Source organism: Natrix helvetica (genome assembly GCF_964273705.1).
Source record: "Natrix helvetica genome assembly, chromosome: 1".
NCBI lineage: Eukaryota > Metazoa > Chordata > Lepidosauria > Squamata > Natricidae > Natrix > Natrix helvetica.
Window position 1 is genome coordinate 246690025 of NC_138548.1, and position 19964 is coordinate 246709988.

Here is a 19964-nt window from a genome sequence, read left to right on the forward strand (position 1 = left end):
TCAAATTTGTTGTATCATGTTGCCATCACATGACGTTTCGCGACGTTTCTCCCATTCACAGAAATGGGGCGGGTGTGGCCTGTGTGTGATGCATCTGACCTGCGGGTGTCAAATTTGTTGTATCATGTTGCCATCACATGACGTTTCGCGACGTTTCTCCCATTCACAGAAATGGGGCGGGTGTGGCCTGTGTGTGATGCATCTGACCTGCGGGCCACCAGTTTGACATCCCTGATGTATATGCTTAGCTATTCTGTCTTCTTTGCCGATACAGTATTTTTCCAGTAGAGTAGAAGAAGGGGTCACGCGAGGGTTTACACAGCCTGATTGGTCCATTAGACTGAGAGAAAACTTCTTAACCTTCTGTCTCTCCTATTGGTTCCCAGTTTCCTCTCATTCTTTTGGTCCAAGCACTGTGTGTTTTGGTTCCTTAGATAGGAAAATTGTTTAAAATTTAATAAATAATAGGTAGTATAGTTTTTGTGGGATGCTCAGGCTGTCCAGCTTCCCACTATTGATACACCAATAGTGGCCCTTGTCTCCTCCCCGGTAGTATCCGGGGATGCGGCAGACAAGATGAAGCTGAAGGACAAGCGAGCGGAATTGAACCTAAGAAAAAATTTTAATGCTTCTGCATGGGCGGTCAGCGGAACTTGGCTGCAGCCCCCTATTCAGGCCCCAACCTTTTGGGGGCGGCCCTAGATCCTATCTTGGTGGAGAATAAAGATAAAAAGAAGGTGATGCCTTCCACCACCAAAAAGAACGATAACGGTACCACCCGTATCGCAGGCCTTCCTTTAGGGCCTCCGATCACGACCAACAGTAGCGGTACCAGTCATTCAGACAAGACAGGCAGTTTCTGCGGTCATCTTATCAGGACAGCAGCCGATTCCAGTCCCAGTCCAAACGGCCCTTTCACGGAGGGGGCGGCCGCCCCTTCCGCAGAGGGAAGTAACTCGAATCCGAGTCCTCCCATTGGCGGCCATCTAGCACTTTATGCGGACCAGTGGGACAAAGTCACCACAGACGCCTGGGTCAGGGCCACCGTCCAGTACGGATTGAGGTTGGAGTTTCTCACTAAACCCTCGAGGTTCTTCAAAAGCTTCCCCCCCCCTCCAGGAGTCTGGAGCGCTGCTGCCTCATGGATCTCGCCATGGCACACCACCTGGAGATTTGGGCGGTGGAGGCCATCCCGGCTTCAGAACGCGGATGGGGCCATTACTCAAACCTATTTGTGGTTCCAAAGGCCTCAGGGGGTTGGAGGGCCATTCTGGACCTCAAACGTCTGAACCGGTTCCTGGTCTACAGACGGTTCAAAATGTCCTCCCTAAGGTCCATTCTGCAGGGCATCAGACAGGGGGACTATCTGGCCTCGGTAGATCTGACAGAGGCCTATCTTCACATTCCCATCCTTCAGGCCCATCGCCGATACCTGCGGTTTTCCCACGGGGAAAATCACTACCAATACCGGGCCCTTCCCTTCGGACTAGCCTCAGCCCCCCGCACATTCACCAAGGTCCTGGCGGTATTGGCAGCTCACCTGCGCTCGGTGCCAGTGAGGCTCCAATGCTACCTGGACGACGTCCTAGTCCAGGCAGACTCCCTGTCCAAGGCGGCATCAGACCTCCGTCTCACTATACGCTGGCTCCAGTCCCTGGGGTTCTCTGTCAACTTCCCCAAGAGCCATCTGTCCCCATCCACGCAGATCCTCCACTTGGGGACGGTCATAAATTCAGAGACAGGGAGGGTGCACCTGTCCTCAGACCGCCTGTCTAGCCTATGCCAGCTAGTCACCTCAGTCAGAAGAAGAAGGTCCGTTTCCATCCTGACCTTGTCCCAGCTCCTAGGAAAGATGGTATCCTGCATAGGGATAGTCCCCTGGGCCCGTCTCCACCTGCGTCCACTCCAGTGGGTCCTGATTCCGTCCCAGAGGAAAAGGATGAGCAACTCCCTGCAGCCACTTCGTCTCTCGGCAGAAGTGAGAACATTCCTTCAGTGGTGGCTGTCCCCAGCCTTGCAGCGGGGGGGCTCATTTTGGGAGCCGGACAGGGTGACAGTGACGACAGACGCAAGCCTCTTCGGCTGGGAGGCCTTGATGGGCTCCAACATGGCCCAGGGATGGTGGACTGCCTCAGATCTCAGCCACAACATAAACTGGCTGGAACTAAAGGCTGCGAGACTGGCCCTCTGACACTTCAGCCGTCATCTGCGAGGTCGACATGTTCTTCTTCTAACGAACAACATTGTTACGAAGGTGCACGTGAACCATCAAGGGGGTACCCACTCCCGTGCTCTCTGGCGGGAGGCGCAGAGACTGAGTTTGTGGGCGGAGAGACACTTGGCCTCAATAGTGGCGAAACACATCTCGGGGGTGGCCAATCACCAGGTGGACTGGCTGAGCCGGGCGACTCTGAAGAATGGCGAGTGGCAACTGGCGCCAGAAATGTTTCAGAAGATCTGTCGGATGTCTGGCACTCCCCTAGTGGATCTATTTGCCTCCCCCAACACCTCCCAGCTACCGAGATTCTTTTCCCGGTTCCAGACACCCACAGCGAAGGGCCCGGATGCCCTCAGGAGCCGATGGCCGCCAGGCCTTCTTTATGCCTTCCCTCCCCTTCCCCTCATCCCGGGGACCATCAGGAAGGTAGTGGCAGAGAGGGCCCTCATCATCATGCTAGCTCCTTACTGGCCCAGGAGACCATGGTTTGCGGACCTGGTCCAACTGTCAGTGTCCGACCCTTGGAGAATCCCTCAGGGAGAGATCGCCTTGTGTCAGGGGGTCCTGAACCATCTGGAGCCACAGTGGCTCCATTTAACCGCCTGGTACTTGAGCGGCACCTGCTGAGGAGGGCGAAGCTTTCCTCCATCATAGCGACCATTGAGGCATCCAGGCGACCATCCACCACCAGGATCTATAACTCTACCTGGGCGGTGTTTGCCAAATGGTGCGCTCCCCTCGGCCTCAATCCTTCTAGGGCCACAGTGCCGAATGTCTTGGAGTTCCTGCAGAAGGGCTTGGAGGACGGCTTGTCCCACAATACTCTGCATCGTCAGGTGGCTGCTCTGGCCACAGTTTTAGGGGGGGGAGGGTTCCCGCACGCTCTCACACTCCCCCCTGGTAAAGCGCTTCCTCAAGGGGGCAGCAAATATCAGGTCTCCACTGGTCCACAGATTCCCGACCTGGGATCTTCCCTTAGTCCTTAAGGCCCTAACGGGTTCTCCGTTCGAACCCTTTCGAACGGTTCATATGCATCTACTTGCTCTTAAAGTGGCATTCCTAGTAGCCATTATGTCAGCCAGGCGCATATCGGAGTTGGGAGCGCTCTCATCCCGAGACGATCTCTGTCTTTTCCATCAGGACAGGGTAGTCCTTTGCCTCGACCCGATGTTCCTCCCGAAGGTGAACACACCTTTCCATAGGGCCCAAGAGATCATTTTACCTGACTTTTGTCCTAGTCCATCGCATGAGCGTGAGCGTTTATGGCACAGGTTAGACGTCCGCCGCGCTATCCACATTTACCTGAGGCGGATGGGGGGTACCTGTAAGACTGAGGCACTCTTCATGTCTTTCCAGCCGTGGTCTCTGGGGGCTAAGGTGTCCTCCTCCACCATTGGTAGGTGGCTGCGACAGGCCATAGTCGAGGCCTATGGGGCCTCTGGTCAGGTTCCCCCTTCTGGTATAACAGCACACTCCACTCGTAGCGCCGCTACCACGGCGGCTTGGGCTACCAGGGCTCCGTTTGAGGATATCTGTCGGGCAGCCACCTGGGTCTCCCCGACTCCCTTCATTCGCCATTACCGGTTAGATGTCTACGCCTCAGCTGAGGCGTCCTTTGGCCGGAGGGTCCTTCAGCAGGTGGCAGCCGATCCTCCCCCTGGACCCCAGTCTTCCCCCCCGGGACGTAGCTTGGGTATGTCCCTCGCGTGACCCCTCCCTCTACTCTACTGGAAAAAGTATGTTGGTCTTACCTGAATGTGTCTTTTAAGTAGAGGGAGGGGTCACATCCCACCCTAGTTAGTTAGACAGGGACTGGGTGGGGGAGGACCGAGTGGCTCCCGGGGCTTGTCCTTTGTTTGTGAATTTCAGATGCAGACTTTCTACATCAAGGAAACTGGGAACCAATAGGAGAGATGGAAGGTTAAGAAGTTTTCTCTCAGTCTAATTGACCAATCAGGCTGTGTAAACCCTCGCGTGACCCCTCCCTCTACTCTACTTAAAAGACACATTCAGGTAAGACCAACGTTCTTTTTCTACATGGACCACTAAAGGAAGGGCTACTTGTACAAGTTGTGTAGCTCTGCTTTGGAATGCTCTCCCATAATTATGTTAATATCAGGAAAGCTATTTTTCCTTCAGGGATTTCTGAATGTTTCTATCAGGTTAATTTTAAGTACCTAGCCTATACTGGGATAGTTGGATTTATAATTCCTGAGTAATTTATTTATTGTGTGTTATTATTTTTCAAGACACAGAGGGTTAATGTTAGAAAATTCAAGTATTTCATGTAATGCTGTAATATGGATGCAGACTTTGTTCAAGGAATATAGCAGGAATATAAAAATTAATTAATACTGTTTCTCTTTCCATCTAACTCATTTTTGTTATGTTGTCAGTCTCCTGAGCACACTTAGAAAATTGGAGATGTCTGTATGTCTCTTTAGCAGTAATTATCACTCTCTGTTAATATGGTCTGTTCAAAGAATACAATTGGCAGCTAGGGTTTTTGCATATTATTATTGCAATTAACATTAAGTTGGTTCTTAACAATTCATTCTGTGCTATAGTACTCAAAACTGGAGATCGGATTTCTCAGAAATAACCAACAAATAAAAGTTCAAGAATACCAAAGTCCTAAGTCAGGCTTTGGAAATTACCGGTATATGGTGCTTCCTGAGAAATCTTTGTTTATAAAGAAAATCAAGCAAAACTGACCTACTAATAATTCCCTTTTGTCTTTGTACACCATTACCTCATGTCTGCAATGTAGATATGTTTACCACAATTCACATTTCCTTTTTAATACCTACTCTGAGTTTTTTTAAGTTGTTATCAAAAGTTTTAGTGGAGACCAACTAAATCTTTGTTAGATCCATGCCTTAAAGAGCTATTAAAGGAAAGGCATGTTAATTCTGAAACCTGAAACGTACAAGTATGGGGAATGAAGCAGATGGAAAGAAGTGGGGCACCTGTCTCCTTTTACTATAGCAACCAATTCCAAATAATAGCTACCCAACACCAGTAGCTTGTTAAATTCAGAGAAACCCTAGTAAAAGGTAGGGATTCAATTAGCACCTCAGTGGTAGCACTACCTCCTTCTGCTTCCCACCAGGGTGGGATAATTAAGACATTTTCCTATAGCCATATTGCCCTGAGAGAGTTGTCATTTAAATGGGCAGCTGCATTTGAAAGTCTCTGTGATGTTCCACCTGAGACAGCTGATACTCCAATCTGCTCTCATTGCATTGACAAAATGGTGATCAAGCAGAAGTAAAGGCAGCTGGGAAGACATGGTAAAATTGCTGCTGAGGACAAGAAAGGGACAAAATGGATTGGACGGTGGTTGTACAAAACTATAAACCCATCTTCCCTAAGTGTTTTGTAAATTACAAGACACTCTGGATTAATTAACCGATGTAGAAAGCAGTCAAGGAAGTTGTAGGACAATACAAGAAAAAAAAGCTTACTTTCTAGGTTGCGCTTGGTGGGATTCAGCCAGTTCGCACCCTTTCGGGAGAACCGGTTGCTAACTTTCTGAGCAGTTTGGTGAACTGGTTGTTGGAAGAAATCATTAGGGCAGAGAACCGGTTGTTAGATTATTTGAATCCCACCACTGTTTATATACCATATCAGTTTTTAGTTTTGTTCTCATAATAAACAGGGCAGAATAGAATAGCAATTATTGCCAAAAACCAGGTCTACACCTGAAGGTTCTAAATGACTGGTTTATTGCTAAAACCTATGAACAGGAATCTTCTCAGATTAACAGTTTACACCTGGACAGGATTAAATGCAGCTCAGTAGCAATGAAAGGGGGGGCTGGTTGGACTTCATTCTTTGGTGGCTACATAAGGAGTCTAACTGCAGCTTCAATTAACTCCTCCTCCTAGCTCTGCCAGTCTCTGTCCTACAACTATAAAGGCATCAAATAAAAACTTAACATATAAAAGTCCAAGCAAATGGAATGACTTTAAAATGAGCCAAATAACATTTGGCCTAACAATTGCATTTTGACCAAGTAGCAAGATTATGAGAGAGGAAGTTGAATAAATGTCTTTAGAAATGGGATAACTATAGTTCGTCTGTGGCTACGTGCCTGTGTGTCAGTCACTTAACAAAAAGGAAGAATGGCAAGTTAATTTCTTAAAGGGATGGACCAAAAGTTTATAACTGTCAAAGACAATTGTTGGTTTTTTACCATACATAATGAACAATCTCAGAAATATTATATTAACTGTTTGCGTTTTCAGGTTAAATCAAAGGAGCTCACTTTTTAAAAATCCTTTAGGCTGGGCCCTTCACATCTTCAGGTTCTTCTTCATGAGGCTCTGAAGTAGCACATTGCTACTGATCGTACTCTATTCCACATGGCTTAGTATCAGCAAAGTAGGATCATTTTGGATCCCTTGAAGGCATTGATATTTATTTATAAAATTTATAGGCCACCCATCTTATCTCAAGATAAACTTGAATGCTTTTCCTGATGTTGTGTATCTTTTTGTAGAGGTCACAATGTATGTTATAAAGCACATGTTGCTAGTTCTGCTGTTCTAATCATACCGTCCTGCTCATTATTTTTCTTGTTACTATGGAATTTATATGCCACTCTTCAGGACATCTTCTCTGAGCAGCTAAGAATTATAATACGAAATTAGGATAGCAGAAATACAATTAGCACTGCTGACTCGTAATTTCCACCAGAGCGAGATAATTAGAACAATTTGCCCTTCAGCTGAGCTGTGAAATAAATAAATCCTAAGTAACTTTAAATCACTCATAAATATGTATGCTGAACCCAATAATAAAATATTTCTATCATATGTAGGAGAAAAAAATCATGCTGGAGAAAAATGATTCAATTATATAAGAGGTTTAAAAACACTTCTAGTCTGAAAGAATTGGGGAGAAAATAAGTGTGGCTTTTATCATAAGATTTTTTGGAATTAAAAGAATTATTATAATGAAAGAAGTTACTTTTAATAATGTAATGTCAGATGTTTACTGATTTTACTTTTGAAGTTTGGTACAGCTTTAGTGGCAGCTTTGGCTTCTGAGCAGCTACTCAAGACTCAAAAGTCTTGAACTACAAGAGATGAGATTCTGAGTGCGCAAAGGGGGCAAGCTTTAAAATATCAGGATAGAGAAATAACCATCTTGAAACAGATCCCTAAGAAAGTGAGAGAGAAAAGAAAAAACTATTCGCAGCTAGCGAAGAAGTTATACCAGAAAGGGGTGTGGTTCAGATGGTTGATGCCTGAAGGCATGTTAATATTCTGGGAGGATACAAGAGTTAGAATCAACACAACCACAGAGGCCCAGGCCTTTATGGAAAAAAATAAAGTACTCCTAGATAAATCCGATGATCCTATACCAGACTCACAGGACACGGGAGGGGCCGGAGCTCTGCTGGCGGGGGGAGAAGGGGCAATACCAAGAAAACTCAGATCACAAAAATGAGCAAGAAAATCTACTTGATATAAATTGATTGAAACTATTTGAAGATAAAAGTTTATATGCTGACAGAATATTATTATTTAGTACTAAATTAATCTATGTATAAATGAAAACTATGAGCACGGGGGGAGGGGACATCTACATATTGTGACTGCCAAAATTTGTAACTTATTCCACCATCCCTTTCCTCTTTATTTTTTTTAAAACCAATAAAACTTTGTTTTAAAAAAAAAGACTCAAAAGTCTTGAAAAAAATGGGTTAAGAATATTTAAACAAGTTCAACCTTACCAGCATTACATACGGTATATTCCAAATTATTAGAGCTAAAAGGGTTTTTAAAAAGGCCTTTATACATGTTTTGTCTGCTTTTCAGACTTGCACTTAGCAGCCGAATTAGGGAAGACACTTCTGGAGCGCAACAAGGAACTGGAAGATTCTCTGCAGCAAATGTACACCACTAATGAGGAACAAGTGCAAGAGATAGAGGTAAGGTCAACAGAGACTGGGGAAACGCAAGCAAATGTATAACTCAAATAACCCATTCATGCTTCAAGTGTACATTAGGCATGGCTTTGAAAATATATGTAAATAATTGGGTAGGATTTAATTTAGGACAGTCAAATTAGCAGTATCCACAAAGATGTATGATGGTAAGATGAAAGTTGCTGAAGCAAAGCTGTATTAAGCTCTGGAAGAACACAGCATAAGGGTTCCATGATGAAGTGTTTTGTCACTATCCAACGACACTCTCTTTTCCCCAGCTCATGCAATTTCATCCTGAGCAGAAACTTTAATGTGGGTTCTTTTGAGCTAGTCCAGGTTCTCTACAGTATTTTTCTTTTTTTTTACCCAACATGACATTAAAAAGAAATTGTATAAAGTGATGCTTCTCAACCTCACCAACTTTTGAGATGTGCGGGCTGGAGAATTCTAGAAGGTGAACTCCGTACATCATAAGTTTACCGAGGTTGAGAAGAACTGATGAAAGGAAACTCATAACTCTATGTGTGGGATACTTCTCGATAAGCAGGATAATTTGATGTGGGAAACCCAATAAGAGAAAAATTGTGTTGAAAGTGACCATCCCCGATTGGGGAAACCGAGGGGGAGGGGAAGTCCCTCATGTACATATCTCTCTGGGAGAGGAAGCTGGGAAGCATCTCAGAATGCTTCTGACTGCTTCATCATAAGCAGCTGTCTTTTCTAGTCTCATGCTGCAGAGTTATTTTTTTTAAAAGGTGGAAAGAATTCCAGAAGGCATTTTCTGCTGCTTTAAAGGGATTTAAATTGGTGTGTTACTTGGTTATCTGTATGAACGTTCATAATTAAATTAAGAGGCGGAGAAGGGAAGATACAGTGAGGTTTTCAAGATTGAGGTCAGCCCTTTGACGTAGGTCAGTTCAAGAAACCGATTCCTCAAGAAAGACTGAAGCTCGATTTTATGGAGAAAAACTGGAACACAAGAATCCTGACTGCATTTCCCCTTCCCTTCATCTTACATCCCAAGAAGGGAGTTAAGGCAGAGTCAACTTAAGTTACTTTCTAAAGTTGTCTTCATTTCTCGGGCTTAAAACATGTTTTTGTAACTGTCGCCAACATAGTTTCTCCTAAGTCATCATTTCACAGATTCTACTTTTTGTGTGACGGAAAAGATTATATTATTTTTTAAGATAGATTGCCCATTTGCTTATTTTCATAATTGCCTAAAAAGTAAAGGTTCCCCTCACACATATGTGCTAGTCATTTCCGACTGTACTGGGCGGTATTCATCTCCGTTTCAAAGCCAAAGAGCCAGCAAAGACGTCTCCGTGGTCATGTGGTCGGAATGACTAAACTCCAAAGGCGCACGGAATGCTGTTACTTTCCCACCAAAGGTGGTTCCTATTTTTCTACTTGAATTTTTACATGCTTTCAACTGCTAGGTTGGCAGAGGCTGGGACAAGTAACGGGAGCTCACTCCGTTACGTGGCACTAGGGATTTGAACTGCCAACCTTTCTGATCGACAAGCTCAGCATCTTAGCCACTGAGCCACCACGTCCCAATAATTGCCTAGGTTATCCTAAAATTGATGCCTGATTAGAGACACATTTTTAGACATTTAAAAAGTTGTATTTGCCTCCCATTGAATTATGCTATTGTTGAAGAGATTGGATTGGTTTGGCTGCATTTCTTTTTGTTTTTCTTTCTAGTATTTGACAAAACAGCTGGAAATGTTGCGGCATATGAATGAACAGCATGCTAAAGTTTATGAACAGCTGGATTTAACAGCACGGGATCTAGAACTGGCCAATCAGAAGCTTGTGCTAGAGAGTAAGGCATCTCAGCAGAAGATACAATGGTAAACATTCGTCTGATGGGTCTGATTGGTAGTTTTAATATTTTCTTTGCTATCCCCAAAGGATCAGATTTTTTTTATTTATAGTCATGGACAGGAAAATTCAGCCCCCTCTTCCCAGAGTTAATCATAAAGTAAAAAAAAAAGTCTATTAAAGACCAAATGATTAACACATGTACACAGACATTGGCATTACCCCTCTTGCCTCTGCAGCATGTCTTGCTTCGTTTCCTGAATTTGCATAAAGCTAGTCAATTGGGGAAAGTGCAAAAATGGCAATCCATCAACACCCTTCCCCTGGATTTGCCATTTCTTCCCTGCATTTGCTCGGGGGGGGGGGGGTGAGTGACGCTTGGGTTCAAGTAAGAAGTGCACCTCTGAGGAGTGAGCAAGTGGAATGAAGTGGGGGTTCCCACTATTCTTCAGAGCAGTTATCTTGCCGTTTTCTCTACAGTGACAGCTGAACAAAGGTAATTTATTCAGCTCACAAAGACTTTGAAAAGCCCCATCATATCGTGGGGCCCAGGGATATCATGTTTGTCTCGGGTATGTCAAAAATTGAAAGGTAGAGGTTGCATTGCTGGCTGATAGTGGAAAGAGCCTTCAGATCTGAGTGAGTGGGGTTTGTTTTCCAATCTTTAGAAAGATCAGCTATTGTATTTTGCAGCTTCTAAATAATAAACGCTACTGATTTCAGAAATAATAGGAGGAAGTTTTGTAGTCACATTCCCTCCTGAAAACAATGTATGCAAGGTAGCATTTGCCCCCCAAATATAGTGGCAAAGACATAGACCTGTTCTCTTTTGAGAGGACCTGTTATAAATAAAAATACAGTTTGCCAACTTCCCTACAAGGAAAGAATTGTATTAGATGGATATGTGAATAGGTGACTTCTCTTACCTCATAGGTGGTTTTGGGCTTTTCACTACCACAGTGCTATTGTTCATTCTGTTTCCCGAAGGGTAATTTAAAAGTATTTCCAAATGAAAATGCTAATACATACATTCCCACTGGAAAACAGCGTTGACTGTGTCCTCTATACCATCTCATGTTTCCAGGGTAGGATTTGCAGGATGGAAAAAAGCAAGTGTTTGAAAATGTATTGGGATGGGGAAGGGATGTGTGAGAAGGGTCTGTTCAGCTCATAACACAATAGCAACTTTGATGATTTAGTATTTCTGAAAAAAATAGGCAGATAGAAACATAGGTATTCTTTGTTTGATGCTTCTTTAAATGTTTGGGGGGGGGGAAGCATGCATAATTAGTATTGAGGGAGAAAAGAAACAAAGAAAAGCTGACAGCACAGTTAGCTGGTTCTAATATGGGCTTACCTCCCTGAAAATGTAATTGCAATTTTCAGCCCAGAATTGCTGAAGTGTAAAAATTTAGTTGAAGGGCACATATACCTATTCTCCAGAGATGGTACGGCAGATAATTATAGTTTGGAGGAAAGCGTAGGTGTGTGTATAGTGTAACCATTTCTTCATGTTATGCCTGTATTTTATTCTATATAATGTAGTGCTCGGCTTTTTGTTTCATTTCTTTCCCATCAATCTTGAATTTATTTGCAGCCTGACGGAAACAATTGAAGGACTACAAAATCAAGTTGACGAGCTTCAAAAACAAGTGGAAGAACTGCAGAGCTTAGACCAGCTGCGTGTCCGCCGAGAAAAAAGAGAAAGGCGTCGAACGATCCACACATTTCCTTGTCTCAAGGAATTATGCTCAAGTCCCAGGTATTTTGGACAAGGAAAATAGTACTTCATTTTTGTTAAATATCTCTACTTTGCCATCTGTTAATTTATAGAGGAAGCAAATGACACAACAGTATACCTTGACTTTGGGTGGACCTTTACCTCTGTCTTTTTCCTTCCCAGCCGTCTGCACAATAATTGTGGAGATAGTTGTTTCCCAATTTTGGAGCCATTCAGTGTTCTCAAATCTCCATTTGTTATATCAGAAATCAGTGCATCGTTGAACTGAATCAAGGCTTGGGATTTTCTGTGCTATTCTGAAAACTCTAATTTGTTTTTTTAAAGTCTTCAATAATGAATTGAAGTCTTTTTAAAATTTTAACCATTTGTTTTAATTCCCCGACTATAAATGCTCGAGGAGCAGAAAACTGATGCAAGAAAATACATATTTAAAAAGTGGGCTTAACAATGATTAAACTTCCTGTAGTGCCGTTGAGAAGTTCTCATTGGGGTTGTATATACGTAGAAATCTCTGAGGCAACTGAACTTCAATTTCAGGTAAAGCAAACCTGACGTTCATTTCCCTCTCTGAAACAAACAATTAAATTGGCATTTGAAATGAAAACAAGGGCACCTGCCGTGTGCAGGGGCAGCAGTGCAGAACAGAGGCTTTAGATTATTTTTTACGTAATATCTCCCTAATTTATGCAAATAGAGGAGGCTGCTTTGAAATAGGCTACTCTGTGCTCCAGTGATTGTTTCATCTGATGCCAGCAGGGCCGAATGGAAAGAAACAATTACTTCAAGAAGTTACTCTCCCCAGTATTGGTTTAAAGCATTCCTCGCTATCGCCTGAGTATTAGTTTCAGTGTGAATTGCACATACATAGCACCGATTGAGTTCCTCTCACACTTGGAAACTCCTCCATTTGCACACAGAATTACAGAATAATAAGAATAGATACATTTCTACATGCTTTACTTCATTACCAACTGAAGGTCAGAGATCTCATTCATCGTCAACACTAATCCCAATTCAGTCACCTTTGAAAGATTTCTTTAGTGTCCCATCTGGTTCTAGCAGAAACAGTTGAACAATCAATGAACCAATCAATAAATATGATTCATGGATTTCATTTCATTTCATTTATTAGCACTTATATACCGCCCCCTCTCCCGAAAGGGACTCGGGGCGGTGTACAGTCCATATTAAAAAACACCAAATAAAATACATGTATGCATAGGAGGAGGATAAAATAGGCCAAAACTGTACAGCTAATAAATAAACAATATAAGAATTTAAAATATCATACAATTTATGCACTATCCCTCTAAAAGCCAGTAAAAAGTATATGCCAGGGGGGCAGACGTTGTAAATTATGCCAAACCAGCCAGTCGGAACAGGTGTTGGCTTCCCTCCTGGCCTGGAGTTCTGGCAAACATAATTACTGCTGTCCTAAGGTCCTAAAATAATTCTAGGCAAAATCTTATAATTATCCATATAAAAATACCCTTATCATACCTTTGATATGTTTTCCCCCAGGTGCCTAAGGCTATGTATAACTTTATAAAATTTGCATTTTAGAGATACTGGTTTATAACAAGTAAGGGGGATTTCACTGCCCTCTTTCTAATCTATATATCAATGAGAGATCGGGGAATCTGGTATTGCGCACTCCTTTCCCACCCACACACTTTTTTTCAATTAATGACTGTGCCACAAGTTGTTTATTAAGACTCAAGGAAGAATATGTGCTGAATTAAGCAGAAACGATTAACTCAGCACTTGTTTTATATCCATCCTCCCACTAACTGGACAGATTCAAAGGCACCCAAAGGCAAATGTTTAAAGGGGAATTGGCCAGTCCCCATAGATATGCTTACTTATTTTGTATCTCTCTCTATTTCAAATCAGTGTACCAGTTTTTTTGGAAGGCTGGGCAGCACATCACAAAAACAAAACAAGGTTCAAGGAGTATTGCCAGAATTGCTCTGTTAGATCTGTGTGTTTGATGTAAGTGAGACAGTTAAATATTGTACGGTGCCCAGAACACACAAGGGACATAGTGTCCTTTTGGTTATTGATGATTGAAATAATTGTTCTTCTACTTAGTTGCTATCCAATTCTTTATGGAATGAAACCTAAATCCATAGCTTCCTATTTAATTCCAATTGCTTTCTATTTCATTCCAATAGCTTCCTATTTAATTCCAATAGCTTCCTGTTTAACTCCTCCCTTCTCCTTATCTTTTTCAGCACAGTTCAAATTTATACTCTGTGAAATTGTCATTAATAGAGATGGCACCATATAAAGGGAAAGCAAGTAACATTCAATCGGCATATTCCTGTAGCCTGTTACCAAATGGGCTATATTAATTTCAGTTAGGAATTAAATTAAATTAAACATTACCCGCTATTAACTGAATCCTGGTTCAAGGTTAAATTTCAGAGTATTTCCATGAATTAGATTCTTAATCAAAAGCCATTGTGCACTATTCTGTCTTCTGCTCATTAGCCAATTTTTCTCAAGATCTAAAGAATTATTGAGGGAAATGAGGGGAAGGCAACAAAAAGAGGTGATTTTAATATGCTGTAGGTGCTGGACTAGGACCATGGAGAACCACATTCAAGTCCACTTTAGCCACAGGAACTCCCCAGATCAATTTGAGCCAGTCCTTCTCTCTTGAATTCTCCCTATCCCAGCAGTGTTGGTAGAGGGGGCAAAATTAAGGGAAATCCTTGCAGAAGCTGCTTTGAACTCCTGCAGAAAAGTCAAGATATAAATTTAACAGAAAAATAAAATCTGGGTTTCCTCTGTATCATATTTGTAGACGATCTGTAAAAATCTAGTCTGAAATTTCACAAATTACTCAATAAGAACCCAATTTTTTTAAATCTTAGAGATAATGGGGAAATTGAATAAGCAGATTCTTTTCCTTCTCTGTTTTAATACTATTGGTAATGATCCACCTGCCGGTAAGGATAAATATAGTTCCATTATAGTCACTAGTAGCTCTTGTTACTACAGACGTACACTGTATTGAGAAGTACAGGTTCTGAGTCATTTCAGGGTATAGCAGAATTGTCCCTTATTAAGACTAGGGGCTCTAGGCAACCCAGCTGGAAGAAAGGTGTGGTTTTCTAGAAATAATTTTGTAGCCTTTCACTCTTCCTGTGCATCGGTGGTGGATTTCCAATTTTTTTAACTACCGGTTTGCTCATGCCCGTGTGCATGTGCAGAAGCGTCCGGGTGGGTGAGAAGAACCCCCCGCCACCGCTACTACCAATTCGCCCAATCCGGGCCGAACCGGGAGCAACCCCTCCTCTGCTGTGCATGTTAAAACTGGTGTTTGAATAAGAAAAACATAAGATTTTAGACATCAGCTGCTGCCAGGGTTCATTTGTATGATTTCTAGAAAGTATGTTAATCCTACTCACCACCACCATCTCAAATGAGAACCCTGGCATTCAGCATAGAAGAGAAGCAGCGGTAGGTAGTCCTTGACTTATGACCACAGTTGGGACCAGAATTTTTATTGCTAATCAAGGTGGTTATTAAGTGAGTCATGTCGGATTTTATGCCCCTTTAGCCATGGTCATTAAGCAAATCACTGCAGTTGTTAAGTGAATCATGCAATCATCAAGTGAATCCTATTTACTTTGCTTGCTGGAAGCTAGCTGGGAAGGGTGCCAATGGTGATCACATGGCCCTGGGATGCTGCGACCATCATAAATATACGCTGGTTGCCAAGTGTCCAAATTTTGATTATGTAACCATGAGATACTATGTTGATTGTAAATTATGAGGAGTCTTAGAAGGATAACTCACTTTTTTCAGTGCTGTTGTAACTTAAAATGGTCACTAAACAAATGGTGGTAAGACAAGGACTACCTGTGTAGAGATTTACTTTCTGAATCTTGGGTATGTGATAAACAGAATTTTGGTGAGATTACATATTTGAATAACCTTTGTGAAAAAGTACACATAGAAAACTAGCAGCTCAGAGACACTTATTGCATTGAGGTATGAAATTTGCCTATCCTTAGGGCCAACTATGTGGCTATCCAGAAGTGTCTCACTAGGCCAGTGATGGCGAACCTTTTTGTAAAGGCGTGTGAAAATTGTGGATGCACATGCTATTGCATGCACATGCGTGCCCACGTCCACAATCCAATGCGCCCTGCCCACCTGAGCATGTGTGCACGACCCCCTCGTGGGGGGGGGTTGCCCTCCCCAGGCTCCGGAGGCTTTCCTGAAGCCTGGGGAGGGTGAAAACGGCCTCCACGGCCCTCTAGAAGGCTGAAAATCAGCTGGCCAGCATGCACGTGGGCGCCAGAGCTGATAATTCATGTGCCAGCAAATATGGCTCTTTGGGACACCTCTGGGATGGCGTGCCATAGGTTCGCCATCATGGCACTAGGCACTTCATTAGAATGATAATGCTGTCTAGCCATGGATCATGTTAATTTGCCAACCATATTGTCTTTTTCATATTAGATATGAGGATGCATTCCAGATCCACAGCTCTTCCATGGAGTTCAACCAGATGCCCTTGGAACGAGAGAATGAGCGACTGCAAGCGATGGTAAATTCTCTCCGGTCCCAAGTTATCCAGGAGAAGCAGCGAAAAGAAAGGGTGGAGAGAGAGTATACATCAGTCATCCATGAGTACTCAGATCTTGAGCAGCGGGTTTGTGAGATGGAAAGCTGCAAATTGCGCATTAAAGAATTGGAAACCGAATTATTGGAGCTCCAGCAGATGAAGCAAGTCAAGAAATATCTCCTCAGCAGAGAGGACAACCTATCAGAAACACTTTTGGAGCCATTAAACAATGCTCCTGAATCTGACTACATAGACTTTTCGGAGGAAGATGGGAGGAAAAATCATGAATCCTCCATGGCAGCTTCTCCAAACCATCCTGTCCGGAAAAGCTGTAGCGACACAGCCCTTAATGCCATTGTAACCAAGGATGCTGTGAGCCGCCATGAAGGCAATTATACACTCCATGCCAACAATGTACGGAAAAGGGGAATGTCAATCCTGAGGGAAGTGGATGAGCAATACCATGCCCTGCTGGAAAAGTATGAGGAGCTTCTCAGCAAGTGCCGTCAGCATAAGGACAGCGTACGTCATGCCGGTGTACAAACCTCGCGCCCCATCTCCCGTGACAGCTCCTTTAGAGACTTCCGGGGGGAGGGTTATGAGCTGGAAGAGCTCAAAACAATGGAGAAGAGCCTTAGCAAACATGTGGAAGCGGTAGACAAACGACTAGAGCAGAGTCAGCCAGAATATAAAGCCCTGTTTAAGGAAATCTTCTCTCGAATCCAGAAGACAAAAGCAGATATTAACGCCACCAAGGTGAAAAAGAAGACTAGCAAGTGAATCTTCCCTCTTCACCTGCACCGTCAGCCCCCGATTCTTTTTAACCCAGGAAAAATTGCCTGGCTTTCTGCCTTTGTGCTCTGGAAGCTTCTTATATTGATAGCTTGCACAGAAAGGGAGCCTGTTGGGAGTGCCTGAAAATCAGCAAGAATCGAAGTCACATTCTTTTAAGTTGGTACTCCAAGCTGTCTGGCTCCCTGAATCTGCTGCAAAATCTATATGTTGTAGTTGTAGTTGGTATCAAAGATTTTATGAGGATTTCTTCACATCCTGCAGCAGCCAGAACGCCTAAATAGGAAATTGGGCCAACTAACCATAGCTTCACACCTGTTGCCACAACCGCTGTTCACTTTTCTGCATGGAACATAGGATCAAGATCAGATTCCTTACAATGACTCAGAGTATTCAAAATATAATTTTAAAAAATTACGTTTCCAAAAGCAACTCCTGAAATTCAGCCCTTCCCCTACACTATATTTCCATTTTGTTTCTTCCCATGAAAAACCCATGGAATCAGATCCATCATCAGTGAGACTTTTCAGTGGACAGCTCCCTATTCTGAAAGGGAATATGTTCTTCCTGTTTAAGCCATTATTTTATTGGTCAAATTTTTCAATATTTACAATGCAAGTTCATTGCAACTGGAAAAACTTGAAAAGAAATGTCAGATTGATTAATGTCTTCATCAGGCATACCTAATTGTTCAGATCATCTAATGTGTAGAGCAAAAGTAAACATAGGGTGTCCAGTATATTTCCTCCAGTATTTATTTCAGTAAGTTGTCATCACTCATTCTGGGATTTCCAGAAGCCAAATAAATAAGTGCTATTACTGACTTGGGGAGAGAGCTCCATCTTTAGTTAGGTGTTGGTTTTTCAAGCCTTGTTGCTCAAATGATTACCCTTATTATCTTCTGTGACCTGATCCCAAGATATAATTTGCATGCTTTGCAAAACGTGAATAGGGGTGATTTATACATTGCATATTTATACACAAAAGCTTTCTCTCTCCAGTCTCAGGAATCATCACTATCCATTTCATTGAAATTAAATATTGGGCTATTTTAGATACACCATAATAAATGATAGGAATTCCTGCACATATGCTTACCAGTATTACATTTCAGTAATGTTTAGGGTACACATATATAAGATTATTGGCTTAGCAAGCAGTATTATACTTGAAGAAATGTTGGATCCTTTTGGATATATCTGAATAAATCCAAAGTCTTTGTTGTTTCTTTGGAATTATAATAACATAAAATGATATTTCAATGTGCTATATTACGTTCAGCATATTACCTTCTTGTTCTTTCATCTTTAAACACTGTTGTGCGATTTTTCTTACAAAGATCTTTAGACAATTATTCTTTAGTGGTCAAGGTTGCAAATTTTCACCTAGGAGATGGAGGCTCACAGATTTTTCTAATCATTTGTGCCTCTTGTCATATGTCTGCATTTCATCATGCTAGATATGTCCAGTTTTTATATCCAATTTCATGAACACGGTAAATAGACGTTTAAGAAGGTAGTTGTGTGGGAAGTCAGCTGTGAAGTTAAAGAGAGTGAGCATATTCTTCCTTGTGTGACCGGATTGTCATTTCATTTGCTATATTCTTGCCATGAAAAACTTTTGAGTCCTTGTGCTTAGCCAAGTGAAGTCACTTTTGAAATACATGGAAGTAGTTTTGAGTTAGCCTATCCGGGGGCTATTCTTTTGAATTGGTTCTTTGACTAAATGCTCAAACTTCTTCTGTACCCTGGATGTGGTCCAAACGAGCCATACCCATGATTGTGGCTACCACTTTGGTAACCATATACAAACCTTCATGCCTTACAATAAAAAAAAAATCAGTAACCTGTAAAAATAACAAAAGAAGTTGGTTCTCTCAAAATATTTACTTTGATCTGTAGCCATCAAAGCTGTGGCATTTTAATTTTCCTTTACTACCTTTTTACTAAGGGACTTCAGACTTTATATTTGTTCTAAAAAGTAATCTGTTTGTTGCATCAGTATTTCGGGTGGGAAAGGGCCATTGCAATCTTGGTTTTGAAAACTGTTAATGTGCAAACCAGCGTCTTGTTTGTGTAGCATACTTAAAATTAATATATTTAAAAATGCTTTATTCTGTTCTTAAATAAAAAAGAAATACCAGTACTATGAATGTTGAATTTTCCTGTACATTATGTATATTTGTTAACATTTCAGAAATAGGCTTGAACTTTTTACCTTCATTTAGACCAGGAAAATGTTTTAGGCATAAAATAAAGTGGAAGGGGAACACACCAGGAAACAGTACTGTTGCTATTTTCATAATAGATATTTTCTCCAGCTACAGAACAAAAAGAAAGTGTCATCTTACATTGTAGAATGCTCCAGTGGTTTGAATTACATATTTTTAATCTATTTGCAAATATCAGTTCTGAACAAAGACACACCTGCAGTATACTGTCAGATCAGCAAAATATTGATAACTTATCTTTGACCAAAAGGAATACTGGCATTAAGTGAAACCACTGAATAAGATACACAGGAAGGCTTACATATAAAAAGTTAGAAATCCCTTCAACTAGTTCAGAATTGACTTTAAAAAATAATGTTCTTTGTGTATTTTAGAAGCTTTTTATCTACTCTATATTCTTTAAAGTCCCCTTTCACTATATTTTTTATCTTTCAATTTTATACTTCTAATATATTTATTTCTGATTTTTATATTTTTGTTGTCTTACGCCCTGTTGTCACTCTGTAGAGTTGCATGCTTTCTGCAGAGTTCAATCTGTCTTTTTTAGTTTGTTTTCTATTTTTGTTGTTGTTGTGAATTTCAGACTTTTTCTTCATCTTTTGTACTTGGTTGGGGTTTTGGGGCTGGGTGTCTTAG

General features: G+C 42.0%; 1 protein-coding gene across 1 annotated transcript in view; it reads left to right on the forward strand.

The window, feature by feature from the left end:
* CDR2L (cerebellar degeneration related protein 2 like) overlaps window positions 1-19250 on the forward strand; it is a 41724-nt gene extending 22474 nt beyond the window's left edge. The window contains exons 2-5 of the mRNA XM_081935319.1: window positions 8047-8159; window positions 9864-10012; window positions 11581-11745; window positions 16201-19250. Coding sequence (XP_081791445.1) covers window positions 8047-8159; window positions 9864-10012; window positions 11581-11745; window positions 16201-17086 — 1313 coding nt within the window. The 3' untranslated portion in view covers window positions 17087-19250. The remainder of the gene's footprint in view (window positions 1-8046; window positions 8160-9863; window positions 10013-11580; window positions 11746-16200) is intronic.
* Window positions 19251-19964: the final 714 nt, after the last annotated feature.